Raw genomic sequence first — 13,968 nt, forward strand, 5'->3', positions numbered from 1 at the left:
GAGTGTATTCAGCAGAAAATCAGCAAGTTCTCTAAACCAAGATTTAGTGTTTGGAGTTGGTTTTCATTTTCGGTTGATTTTTTTTTTCATACAATGATTGAACATAGCAGTAGACCTTCTGGGCATGAATGAGACGCAGTTAAGTCTGACCCAGGCCCTCATTCTGCCTGCTTTCCTCAAACGCTCACTCTAAAAACATCAAAGAACTCAGGTAGTGTGTGTAGTTAGTTCTACACACAACGCACATACATACACATCAAGGCTATTTAACTGGCTTTTCATTCAGACTTACGATGACAAAGTATGACCCAATCAGGAAAGTCTGTATCATTATGAAAATCCATACATTAAAAAAAAATCTCAGAAAAGAATGTAAATCATCAGTCAATGGCTGGGTGGGCTTGGGGAGGGAAAGCCTAGTATCTTCCCAGCACTCTCTCCCTCTAGAATTACATCACATGGAAAGCCATCATCTTTGACGGCGTAAGCCAGCCTAGCTAGTCTCTAACACTATTCAGGCCATTTTCTTTCCTCCTGTGACTCAGGATGCTTCCCTGCAATCCATGCTGTCTGCCACCCCGAATCTCACTGTCCTCGCGCCTTCCCGGCAAGCCATTGAGGACATGGACAAGAATGAGAGAACCTTCTGGTTGTCACGGAACAATATTCCAGCCCTGATAAAGTGGGTGTCATTTACCTTGTTTTCCATGTTGTGTGACTGGCATCAGTGCAGAGAAACTACGTGACGCTTGCTGTCCTAGGACGTCCCTAGCCACCCTTCCCTGGGTCAGGGGACTTTACCTGTTAACAGCTGACTCTAAACCAAGCCCTGGGGTTTGCATACCATTTGGTTAGCCCTGCCAACACCTCTGAGATAGGTGCTACAATTTATTCCCATTTGATAGATGTAACAGCAAGGCACAGAGTGGTGATGACTAATTCCAGCTGAGACTGACCACTGCAGGGGAGAAGGTGAAGTCTGAGGGTGCTAGTCTGCCCCAGGACTTGTTCTCCTGGTCAGTGACACTAGCTGGTGCATGGATATTGACTGTGACCCTTATGATCTGATGCTGTAGATATCACACAGTAAGAGGCACATATGGAGGGGCTGATCTGCAGAACCTGTCATCCTCCGACATGCTAGCAACATCCTTGCAAGGAAGCTTCCTTCGCCTGGACAAGGCGGACGGGGTAAGAGCAATGTCGACTGGCTGTCTGGAGCATGGCACCTTTACACATGCTATCCTCTCTCAATTTTTGTGATGGGAATTTACAGGAGCTTGTGTGAGCATCACCCAGTTGCAACAATGATCACACATGTACACCCTTAAAAAACAAAAACAACTGGGCTACCGCAGTCTATTCATTAATGTTATCGTCACTGTGATCAAGCATTTGAGAAAAGCAACTTAAGGCTTGTTCAGCTCACAGTTTGAGGGGAAGTCATGATGGCAAGAGCTGAAGGCAGATGATCACACAGCCTACAGTCAGGAGAAATTAATAGGGAGAGTGGCTAGCTTTCTATTGTTTATGCAGTCCAGACTCCAGCTCATACACTAATGTTTCTGATATGTAAGGTAGGCCGTCCTGCCTCAGTTAACCTAGTTTTTAAAGTCCCTTGTAGACATTCCTTGGGGCTTGTTCCACGGTGATTCTGGATCCCACCAAGTCGACAATCACTATTAGCCATCACTAAAGGGAAATCAGTTTATCCAATGGAGTGCCACTGGGTATATCAACCATACTCCAGGGCAAACCAACACAAAATGAACCTCATGTTTCTTTTCAGGGGGTGCTTTTCATTTTGTTTGGCATCTTTTGTCTTATTGTCATTTGTTTTAATTTTCATTTTTGTGTTTGGGGGGGTAAAAGAGAAAGAACATAAAGTCAGGGAAGGAAGTGGGGAGAATCTGGGAGGACTTGAAGGGAAGGGAAAACATGATAAAGAATATATTGTATGAAAAAAATTTAAGAAAAAAGACAAAGACTTTCAGAAGCAGTGATCCAAAATGCAGACCATGGAGCTCCTCCTGACATGTCCTAGAGAGGGAAAAGGGCAGTGAGAGCCACAGCTTTGGTGCAGAGTTAAGTAACACTGGGAACCCACAGCTCCTAACAGAATCATCGCCAGTAACCGGATGTCATGTGAGTTAGCCGGACTGCAAGCCTGTAATAGGTACCTACTCTGCACACACGTGCATCTTGATGCTGGAGCCTGGGCAGTGGCCATGGAAGAGTGAGACTCCAGAGAAACCGGTTTTCTGGCATTCCTGGAGTCTATCAAGGACTCATGTGCCCATCTGAGGGGGAATTCTGACTTAGTGGCTGCGAGTGATCAAGTGTTAGTCTTCCCATGAGTGGATCAAAATGAGAGTTCTAGCGTGCAAGTGGGAACAGCTGCGGACAGAAAAGGCTCAGAACTTCCCAGCTTACCTTTCAGCCTATGAGAATTAGGAAAAGAGCCCACTGAGTTGAGTCTAAACATTAGGCTTGTTGGCTAATGTAGATAGCAGAAAACTAACAAGGGCTTCCATAGATACTTTATAAACCTTCTTTTGTAAATCTTTGGAAATTCTAATGACATTCATATTATATTCTGAATTGTTTAAATAAAATATATGAGATAAAGATTTTGGGTACATATTTTGGGCATGGTGACATATGCCTTTCACCCCAGCCCTGCGGAAAGCAGAGGCAGGTGGCTCTCTGTGAGTCCAAGGTCAGCCTGATCTATATAACAAGCTCCAGGCCAGCACAGTGAGACCATGTCTCAAAAAAATAAAATATTTTTTATAAAAGATAATGGTGCAAAGATGCAGCTAGTGAGAAAGAACATTGAGGAATATTGCACAGCTGTGTCTATCTGCCTAACAACACTACAGTCTACAAATAAATAGGTGAGCCCAGCTAGGTGCCATGGAACTGTGATCCCAGCTACTCCAGAGGCCCAGGCAGGAGGACTACAAGCTCAAGGCTTCCTGGATATAGAGTAAGGTCATGGCCAGCCCTAGGCAACTTAGTGAGTCCCTGTTTTGAAACGAAAAGTAAAACGTGGGTTGGAGACGTAGCTCAGTGGAAGATCACATATGTGAAGTCCTATTTTCAACCTCCGGTGCTCTTGGAAAATCAAATCGCTGGAAGAAGGGATCTGAATGTTGTCATCCCAGGAAGAAAGAATGATTCAAATGACAGAGCCAAAATACCCTAATTAGATCATTGCACAGTGTATATAACATACTGAAGTACCACAGTGCACACAAAAGGTAGGCATCGTAAATTGTTTGTTAATTTACAACATGCCTTTGTGTATACTCAGATGTGATTACTGTAGTCAGGCTAGTCCACTGGTGTTCCAAACCAACAATTTCCTTAGCAATGTTAACATCCACCCTGAGGTGTCACAGGCTATCCAGGTCCCAAGATAAATCAGTCAAGGCCCTGACTCTGAGGAGATAATCATTAAATATGCATTTTTCTTAAGTTCATTCCTGTGTCTAACACAATAAAAACATCCCCTTTAACAAAACCAGATGTGAAAGGTGATCTGCTGTGTTTCCATGGCCTCTGTTCATGAAACGTGCTTGCTCAGGGTTAGGCAAACATCCCTCTGCAAACAGAAGTCCCAGTGGGAAAAGAAAATGAAACCGAAACAATTGGCGCTCAGTTGCTCTTGATTGGTAGACAGTCACTGTCCATATGGCCCACAACTCTGAAGGTTACTGCTGCTCAAGGGGCAGGCACCCCAGAGGTGATGCAATTCCCCAAGGACACTCACCTCCCCCCACCTGTGCTTATGGTTGCAGAATATCACCATTGAGGGGGCATCCATTGTGGACGGTGACAATGCAGCCACAAACGGAGTGATACACGTCATCAACAAGGTAAAGATACCCTTACCCATCAGGCAGAATTGCTTTCCCCTCTGTGATGGTTTACTATATAGGGCTGTTTGGGGGCAAATAAAAAAAAATACTTAGCCTTAGTATCAAATGAACCTTAAGTGTGTTTCATCTTGGTTAGAACCTCATGAAGACTCTCTTCACTCAGTCAGACTCGGCTGTACCTCATGCCACCTGCATCTGCAGCAGGGCTCCCGTTGCGTGTGGCCTTCAATGCATACTCTCTCTTGGATATGGAAACATCTTAAGAGGCACAAGCCTAAAATCAAGAACGGAGGGGAGGGGAAAGCAACTGGCTACCACTATCCACTCTCCTCCCTGCACTATTGGATCCTAAAATGAAGGGGTACAGAAAGCCCTGAGAAAAAATAGGAAAGCACAGAAAAACTACCCTAAGATTTTTGTCTTTCACCTAAGTCCCAATTCAATAATGTTTACAGAATACTACAAGAAGAAAAAAATGGGAAACGGGATTGTAAGCTAACCCATAATTTTCAGTTACTACACTGAAAACTTGCGAGTACACTGGAAACTTTCAGAAGGTGGAGGGCTAAGGGAACAATTAATTGCATTTTAGTTAAAATTGCTCTCCCTTGGTACTTATATATTCAGTTTTTAAAAGCCATAGCTCAACTATTTCTGTTCAAAAGAGAGGCTATTTGTGACTCTCTGTGTTTTTTAGTCTTTGCAATCCTTCAGCATGATCCAGAATCTTAAAACACAACACTGTTAAGCAGGAGATTCGGTGCTTATGGGAAATTATAACTCCATGTGATACCAAGTGACATTGCTTCTCAGCAGCTGTACTTTCTTAGTCTTAGCTTCCCAGAGTACTAAAATTCCTTTATAAAAAAATCATTTAAAAAAAGAAATATAAATTGGGCTGGGGAGATAGCTCAGTAGGTAGTGTTCGTCATACCAGCCTTGAAAAGCTGAATTCAGAGCTCTAGTGTCCATGAAAAAAGATGGCTATAACTTCGTGGAACCTGCAAACCCAGCATAGGAGAGCAGAAACAGAAAGATCTTTAACCAGCCTGTCCAGCCGAAATACTGAGCTCTGGGCTCAGAGTACACAAACACACACCGTCGCCTCTTCTCCCTTATGTTATTTTTATGAACACAACTTCCTTAGTAAGACGGCACCTCTTACTCTGAGCTCTTTACCATGGGAGAGTAACCCCAACCCTTCTGTGGCCTTCCCACATAGCCCGTGTCTACATAGTAAATGTTGATGTGCTAGTCTGGGCTTGACCTACTGTCTACCTGTATCACCTTGTTGAAGTTAGATAGCCTACCTCCTGACTAGCTGTTGGACCTTGTTGAAGTTACACAGCCTCTCCGAACTTCATCCATCTTCCTTTGTGGGGATTAAATAACACCCTCTACTTCAAGACTTGCTACTAAAGGACCCTCAACAAATGCTGATTTGATTCCATTCTTCCTTCGAAATCCTATGGGATTTTCCGTATGGCACTTATTTGGCATAACCACCAATTGTCCTATAGTGATGCCTGTTTCCTGGGACCCTTTAGTGACTATATCCTGGGAGGCGTGTGGCCCCATCTCTGTGTCCCTCATCAGAACAAGCACCTTGCCCTATATATGATAATTGGAATTTCTGAAGGTCCATTAGGTTCCAGGCACTGTGCCAAGCATCACTCCCACCTGGTTTCCCTTTTATTTCTTACAACACTAGATGGTGAATGCTCTATCATCCTCATGTCAACACTCCAAGTTAAGTCACTGGGCTAAGGAAGAACTCACGGGAACATGAAGAGTTTATGATTGCTCTCTTCTTTGCCCCTGGATTGTGCAGTTCCCTGAAAAACTCCTATCAACTGGCATCGTGCCACCTTTGATAACACCATTATGTACAGTCGTGTGGGCTGTGTGCTGCATAACGGTATTTGGCCACAAGAAATCCAGCTCACAGTACTTTGATTTGTGCCCATTAGAGTTAAAAAAAAAAAAAAACCCTCCTCAAGGGGTAGCTTTTATGAAGTCTGGCCTTCATAAATGTGTGACATGAACCTGACCTTAGATGGTGTCTTAGGGTTTATAAGGCTGTGATGAAACATCATGCCCAAAAAGCAAGTTGGGGAGGAAAGGTCTTACACTTCCCTATCACCGTTCATCACCAAAGGAAAGCAGGACAGGAACCTGGAGCTGATGCAGAGGCCATGGAGGGGTGCTGCTTACTGTCTTGCTCCTCGTGGCTTTCTCAGCTTGCTTTCGTATAGAACCCAGGACCACCAGCCTGGGGAAGGCACTGCCCACAATAGGATGGGCCTCCTCCATCCATCGCTAATTAAGAAAATGCCTCACAGGCCTGACACAACCTGATTCTATTTTCTTAGTTGAGGTTCCCTCTCCTCAGATAACCTTATCAAGCTGACATAGCACAGGTGGGACCATGTTTATTTGTGGCAAGGGTCTATCATGTCACCCATCTGTGTGGATGCCAAAAATGCTGCTACATAAGATGGAATCCAGCCCATTTGCTGTATATGTGAAAACTACTACACTATAGTCCCTTGCTCCTGGCACTGCTTGGTCTAGCCACAAGGGAAACTGGGAAGTGTAATTTTTTAGCAGGAAACTATCATTCCTAACACTGAGTATATAAAAACATACAGCAGGGACATTATAGCTGTTTTTTGCTGAAAAGGGCTTTTGCTGGAGTGGGTAGTTCTGGGTCCATTGAGAAGGAGTCCTCTGGTCATATAGTAGGGAGTCTTAACTTGATGGGTTGCAATGGGTCATGCAATTGCTGCCCTGCATTCTTGAAGAGACTTGGAAAATAATTAGAGAGCTGAAAGCAGATGATGTGGTGACAGAATTAAACCAAGTGATTTTCTGGAAAGGTTGTGGTTTAGGGAGGAACAGAGGCAGGGGAAACAGAGCAGGTTGCTGAGAGGAAATGGACAGAGTTGATGTAGGCATCAGTGAGCAGTCTCACTGCCAGAGAAGTGAGCACAGAGTTGGTGTAGGCTGTCAGGGACTGGTCCCACTGCTAGGGAAATGAGCTAGAAAGAGCAGGGAGCTGCAGAGCATCGAAGAGAACAGGAGAAAACAGAGGACCAATGTAAAGAACTGTCAGGTCTGCGGTAGAAAGGATGAAGGTACCCTTAGCCAGTTTCTCCACATCTAAAAGATCTCTTGCAGATTTGTCGGGAACAAACAGAGCTGTTGTAGGGTGAGAGTTATTTAGAGAGCTTACACGGAACATTTTATTTAAGTATAGGGTGAGATTCAGTAAAGCAAATTTTAAAGGATTAGATAAAAATATAAGTATGAGGATAATAAGGAAGAAAGGAGTAATCCACAGGAGGAAGGTTTCAAAACTCAGAAATGTTCCTGCCTTCCTCTAATCTAGGCGCTGGAAACAATCTGTGTGTAAAGAACCAGATAGCAAATATTAAATTGCCAGGTCCCCGATCTCCGTCACTACTCAGTTCTGCCTTTGTGATACAAAATAGCCCTCAGACAACATGTATAAGAAATTTCTGAGACTGGGTTTCAAAAAAACACTTTATTTATTTTTTTGGCAGTGGTATAACAAGTTTTAATTCACAGTAGATACTCTGAAAATAGGTAAACAACAACAACAAAAAGATCTGAGCAGCCCTCAGATTTGACTAGTGAGCCAATAGTTATAGAAGATTCACAACCGCCTGAATGCATGTTACAAGCATTGCATGCAAATGCTACATTTCTGAAAATCTATATAGCCACACCGTAATGCTTCCTGGAGCCCTGCACTCTGGTACTTCACCTGAAGGGAGACAAGCTCCTCCTTTGCACAGAGAAAGGCAATGATCAACCTAGCATTTCATTGCAGGCAGGTTAATCTCCTGGTCAAAGAACTATCCCTTGAAAGGCAGGCTCACCTAAACCATGCTAATGAAATATACATAAGAATTAATTCAAAAAATTAAAAATAAAAAGAACTAATCCTTTGTAGTAGGAATCTAACTCAGGATAGTTGAGTAAGCTATTACAAAACAGGTACCTCCTCCCCATTGTAGTTTCTTATTCCAAGATAGGGCAGAAAAAAAAAACAACACAGTAATGAGTTTGAAAAAAAAACAGTTTTAAAAGAAAAATTTTAAGTATCAAATGTCTTTTCTATCAAATACTATAAAACTTATATTTAGGACAAGGAATTAAGAGGTTTTAGTACTATTCCTATTCTAGGAGTTGGATAGCCTGAAGCAATGGCCCTTCTCTCCTTGCTCCCCTTCTTCCACTTCCTGTGCACCAATTCTTTTCAGATTTGCCAAGTGAGTAAGATTGTGAGGTCAGACCCCAGCCAATAGGGAATAGACACAATCACCACCTTCCTCAGAATAAAAATCAAGTACACTTCCTCTGTCTGTGTTTGTTCTTCTTCCTGAGCACATCTTCTTCCTCACAAGTTGTGTTTTGCCAGGAGAAGAAAAAAAGGCAAAGACTCCAGACCTAACTGGGCTGGTCTATGTTACTACGCACAACGTTGATGCCTTAAATTGTGTAAAAAACATAAGGCTTGGTATCCATAGAAGATACAACACAGTAATTCAATACAGATTCCTTAGCAATGCCTGATACCTGGGGCAGAGGAAATGTTATCTTCCCAACTCTAACACATCAACTAAGTTTCTCCAGCCACAAAGACAGAGCTCCTGCTCTACCCCTTTTACCACAAGCCTGAAACCTGTAATCCATTCCAGGTAGTCCGCACAGAGGCAAAAATAGTATATATGTGTCCACGGACCTTTCTTCCAACCTGTTTATGAACAGTTCAAGCAAGAAAGAGTTCTCTGTGTGTGTTCTTGATTTCTAGTCTAAATGTGCTAAAAAAAAAAAAGTTGTCTTATCTTTTAATGGAGAGATGACTTGTCACTATAAAGTCCATACTGGAATGCAGTCGTGCCTCTGCAAACTCTTGATTTATAAAGGAACACTTATTGTGAACTGCTTACAAGACTCTAAGATAGGGATATTTTTAATAATGAAAACATTTAGTTTTTCTATGAGTTGTATTCTTTAAAGCTTTCAGGAGAAAACTGAAAATATAAATAAAAAGTATAATATTGCAAGCTAATATTAACAGAATTTAATGTTCAAATATGTATTCTTTGCCAGGCAGTAGTGGTGCACGCCTTTAATCCCAGCACTCGGGAGGCAGAGACAGGCGAGCCTGGTCTATATAGTGAGTTCCAGAACAGCCAGGGCTGTTACACAGAGAAACCCTGTCTCAAAAAACAAACAAAAAAAGAAAATAAAAAACAAAAAAAAAAAGAGCTAGAGACTGGAGAGATGGCTTAGTAGTTAAGAGCACTGGCTACTCTTCCAGAGGGCCCTGGTTCAATTCCCAACAACCATAACGTGGCTCACAACCATCTATCTATAATAGGATCTGATGCCCTCTTCTGTCATACACATCACTCATATATAAAATAAAATATAAATTTTAAAACTGTGTTCTTAGAAAGTCATACACATAGCAATGCTCTTTTCTCTAAATATAGCTATCTTCTTGGTTGATGCCCAAAATACTCCGAACAATACTCTTATTTTCAACCAATCATTTACAAACAAGCAGAAATTTCCTAAAAGGAGAAGACAAGTATTTGTAGATTTCAGGTTCATATCATTTGATGGACGCTACTAGGAGAATTAGCCATATATGGAATATCAAAACTTAATTCACATGACAGGGGAGTGGTTACACTTAAGAGTCACTAAGAGACTGAACTACGGGAATCAGTACATTTGGAGTAACATTTGCTTCTTAACCCAAGTCTTCCTGAGTACCTGAAACATGGAGAAAAAGCCACAGAAACCAGCACAACAAAGTCAGCTCAAACTACTGCCTGGAACTTTAAGCTGAGTTTTCTGGTTCACACTCAAAGCTCAGTCTGTGTTTAACATTTTTAAGTTGAGATGTATCAAAGCCTAGAAGTACTGAGGGTCTGTGGACTTCTATTGCTTTCAAACAAATATATCTTCTTGTTCCAAAAAACAAAGCCACATTAACTCTTTCCATCTTCAAGAATAAAGACAACAGTTCTACTTCTCTTCTGCTAGGATATGGTTTCTTATGGAAATACTCTTTAAGAAACTGCCTTTTTTTCTCATAGGAGCAGTTTTTGTATTTTCTAGGATCTAATGCTAGGATCTGGAATAAATTATCATCAGCAACCGGTCCATCCATTGTACTTTCAATCCTTTGTCTCTTCAAAAGCATAGCACTAGTCCCTTCCTCTGAACCCGATGCTGCATCATCCTTTAGGACAGGCAAGCAAACTTTCTCATTCCTCTTTTCATCTTCTGCCCCCAGATGGCCATCTTGCCACTTTCTCTTTACTGGACACTTAGAATCAGGAATCCTTTCCCTATTGGCGAACTGCAGTTCACTGCCTGCAACAAAACCCGACCCAATTTGTCGGTCTAAGCTGTTGTCTTTGGGAGCACATTCACAATGCAGCAAATGCTGAGTGACGGCTGCCGTAGTTAAGCTTCCAGGGTAGACCCCACAACAGTGGACACACTTGAAGGCAGGAGAATTGAATACTGTACAGGCTGTCGGTATAACATGGTGTCTGTCCTTCAAATGTAACATGTAGGCCTCGGTTATCATGAATGTGCTCAAACAGAGGGGACAGGTCAGCTCTTGTTTGCCAAGAAGCTTAGGTACAGCCTTAACCTGAGGCCTCACCTTAACATACAAGGGAACCAGGGATGTGGAATGTATCCCTGAGAGGATAGCCAGGCAGACTTCCTGTTCTCCCATCTTCTCTCTTGGCAGAGTGATGATGAAATCAAGATAGGGGAACAACAGGTCGCCATTAGCATCCAGGCTCAACTGGAAGCCCCTGTTACTATACTCCAAAGACAGCTTCCTCCTCCCATGGTGTTTAATTCTGCTATGCTCCAAGAAATCCTGCAGGCTGTGGAAAGCAAATGGGCAAAACAGGCACCCTAAGCCATGTGTGAGCAAGTGGTACATTAGCTCCTCCTCTGAGACCAGGCATTTGCAGGAGAGGCACCGCACAGCCTTCTCCATTGTCCACTTCAGAAATGGCGCACATACTGCCAGCTTTACTGGCTCACACTTCTCACTGGAGTTGGACTCACTTGGTTTGTGAGCCACTTCCATGTGAGCCTGGTAGACATTGGACGGGAAGAATACATTGCAAATTGGGCAGGTTTTCCACTGCTTGGCCTGCCTGACAACCATATTCACCTTCACCTCGGGTAAAGAGACCTGAACAAATAGATTCTGGTCTGCAGTGTTTACCAGCCCCCGAGAGGAGGACAAGCTAGGTAGAGCACTGGACATCTGTGGACCCACACTGGGGGACAGGACTTGGTTGGGCACCTGGGGCGGAGTGACAATCATGAGGCTAGCACCCTGAGGAATAATAGGTAGAGTGACAGGCACTGGGTCCAGCATGTAAATGGGTTTCCCATTAACCTGTGTCCCTGTCGGGAGGAGCTTCCTGAAAACAGTGCCTGACTTGGGGAACATGGTGTTCTGTGAAGTTTCAGCTCTCACTGGCTGGCTCACTGGCTGGCTCACTGGCTGGCTCACTGGCAAGATGCCGGTGCCAACAGGCTGACTAAGCTGGAGCACACTGGGTCTAACTGGTGGGCCTGCAGGAAGGACTCTTGATGTAACAGACTGACTAAGCTGGAGCACACTGGGTCTAACTGGTGGGCCTGCAGGAAGGACTCTTGATGTAACAGACTGACTAAGCTGGAGCACACTGGGTCTAACTGGTGGGCCTGCAGGAAGGACTCTTGATGTAACAGACTGACTAAGCTGGAGCACACTGGGTCTAACTGGTGGGCCTGCAGGAAGGACTCGTGATGTAACAGACTGACTAAGCTGGAGCACACTGGGTCTAACTGGTGGGCCTGCAGGAAGGACTCTTGATGTAACAGGCTGACCAAGCAGAGGAATACCAGAGCTCACATCCCGGTTCACAGGGACATCTGAGATCATCAGCTGTTTGGGGGAATGCAACCCAGATGATACCACTTGATCTGCAGGGAGAATCCTAATGGACACTGTCTGACAAGAGGGGCGAGCCTGTGCTGAGGCAGCCTGATCTACATGGAGAACCCTGGGCTGGACTGCTGGGCCAGTGGGAAGGACCCCAGAAGTTGCTAGCTGTACAGGCATCACAGAAGCAGGGGACATCTGACCTTCAGGAAGGACTGCCAACGAGACCACCTGACCCACAGAAATTGCTCCTGGTGATGTGGTCTGCAGAACCCCAGGACTGGCAGAAACACAAGATAGGGTACCAGGCCTGATTTGTCTGCTTGTGGGCTCCACTGGCCTGCTTGCTGGCCTCACTGATCTGACCAGAGGTCTTGCTGGTTGACTTTCAGACCCCACGGGCTGTGTAAGGGATGAAAGTCCAGATGGGATCACTTGACTCACTGGGAGATCGCTCATTCTAACAGACTTTTTCACAGGCCCAAGGGGCTGATTCAGGGGCAGTACAGGAGGGTCGATAGGCTTATTAGGTGAAGTCCTGTTTGAGGAGAGGACAGTCGAGGGAGCTGGAGGCTGCAGTGTGAGGCTGGTCTGGCCCACCGGTAGAGGGCTGGAGACAATAGCTATGTGGGACTGGGCAGCAGTAGGCACAGAATCAGTGAGGCTCCAGGATGTGCCTGGGACCCCCGCTGGTGGCTGTACCTGGGCAGTGGCCACAAGCTGGGTCAAGGTCACTGACTTTGCAATGGCTGGATTTGGAGAGTTCTTTGACAAAGCAGGACGGGACCGACGTGGCTTTGCCCCAGCAGCTGCACGTGGAGCACTGTTTGCTGCCCTGGCCAAGCCTGCCTGTGGCTTTGGAGCAACGGGCACCTGCTTCAGAAGCCCAGGCCGCTTGTAGTGTTCTGAAATCACAGACCGCAGCTTATTCTCCAAGTCCTTGTGTAGATCTGATGTCAGAATATGGGACATCAGACCACCCTGGCTGCACACAGTGGCGCCACACTTTCTACAATAGTATCTCCCAGCCAGTAGAGTGTTGGCTTCTGGCTGCGCCTGTTCTTCCTGACTCTGAAAGCCAACGTAGGCATTAAGTAAGAACTGAAAATGGGTGAGAAGCACATGCTTCTTCATGCTACCGAAGGTGGTATTGGAAAAGCTACACTTCAAACACGTGAACTGTTTTATGTAGCCCTTCAAGGGCTTCCCATCCTGGGCACTCTGATCCTGCACGGCCATCTCGTGGAATAACGAGAAGTGCCTGCTCACCACACTGGACCGTGAAACGAATGAGCAATCGGGGCACTGGATCTGCAGCTCTTGGTCGGCCTCGTCTTCGTGGCACCGATGCAGATGGTTTTTGAGAGAAGAGAGCATGTCTGCTGAGTGTGAGCAGAGGGTGCAGCAGTACGGCTTGGTTCGGAATCTCACCTTCTTTCTGAAAAGCCCCCTGGGGGCCACGTCGGGCCAGGAGGTATTGAGGAAGTACCTGTCCCCGGGGGCAAAGGCCTGAAGGGCCTGCAAGGACTCCTGGCAGCTCTGCAGCCCTACGTCATGGAGAACGCTCTTCACCCACGGCCGCAGGATCCTGATGAAGTCCTGGCAGTCCACGGGAACTTGAAACATCGCGGAAGCGGTGGGCCCTGCAATAGCCGAGCCTCTGCTCAGTGCCACAGCTCCTCCCACAGCTCCTCCTCCTGCACCCGCCTCCTCCCGCCTCCCCGCCATGCCCTGCGGCCATGCCCTCCAGTCACACGACGGGCTCACCCGCCCTCTCCCGCCCTCTAGTCGCACTGCAGCCTCCCACCCGCCCTCCCCCTCCAGTCACAAGATGGCCTCGCGCTCGCCCTCCCCCCCCACTCTCCAGTCACCGATGGCCTCGCCCACCCTCCAGTCACGCCCTCCAGTCATTCAATGGCCTCGCTCCCTCCCACCCCCCAGTCATGAGATGGCCTCGCGCCTGCCCTCCAGTCACACAATGGCCTCACGTCTGCCCTCCAGTCACGCAATGGCCTCACGCCCGTCTCCCCCACTCCAGTCACGCAATGGCCCCGTGCCCGCCCTCCAGTCACATGA

General features: G+C 45.7%; 2 protein-coding genes across 2 annotated transcripts in view; one reads left to right on the forward strand and one right to left on the reverse strand.

Moving 5' to 3' along the window:
- The window catches only part of Stab2 (stabilin 2), a 156,203-nt gene that overhangs the window by 79,525 nt on the left and 62,710 nt on the right, over nucleotides 1-13,968 (forward strand). The window contains exons 31-33 of the mRNA XM_041676250.1: nucleotides 546-682; nucleotides 1,077-1,191; nucleotides 3,804-3,881. Coding sequence (XP_041532184.1) covers nucleotides 546-682; nucleotides 1,077-1,191; nucleotides 3,804-3,881 — 330 coding nt within the window. The remainder of the gene's footprint in view (nucleotides 1-545; nucleotides 683-1,076; nucleotides 1,192-3,803; nucleotides 3,882-13,968) is intronic.
- Nucleotides 9,766-13,518, reverse strand: LOC121458051 (activity-dependent neuroprotector homeobox protein 2-like). Its single transcript, XM_041667172.1, has 3 exons — nucleotides 12,287-13,518; nucleotides 11,853-12,244; nucleotides 9,766-11,606 (listed from the first exon to the last, which is right to left on the reverse strand). The coding sequence occupies exons 1-3, from the start codon at nucleotides 13,516-13,518 to the stop codon at nucleotides 9,766-9,768; spliced, it is 3,465 nt and encodes a 1,154-aa protein (XP_041523106.1).

Source organism: Microtus oregoni, unplaced genomic scaffold, assembly GCF_018167655.1.
Source record: "Microtus oregoni isolate MIOR12 unplaced genomic scaffold, Mior012 000001F_ref0000356, whole genome shotgun sequence".
NCBI lineage: Eukaryota > Metazoa > Chordata > Mammalia > Rodentia > Cricetidae > Microtus > Microtus oregoni.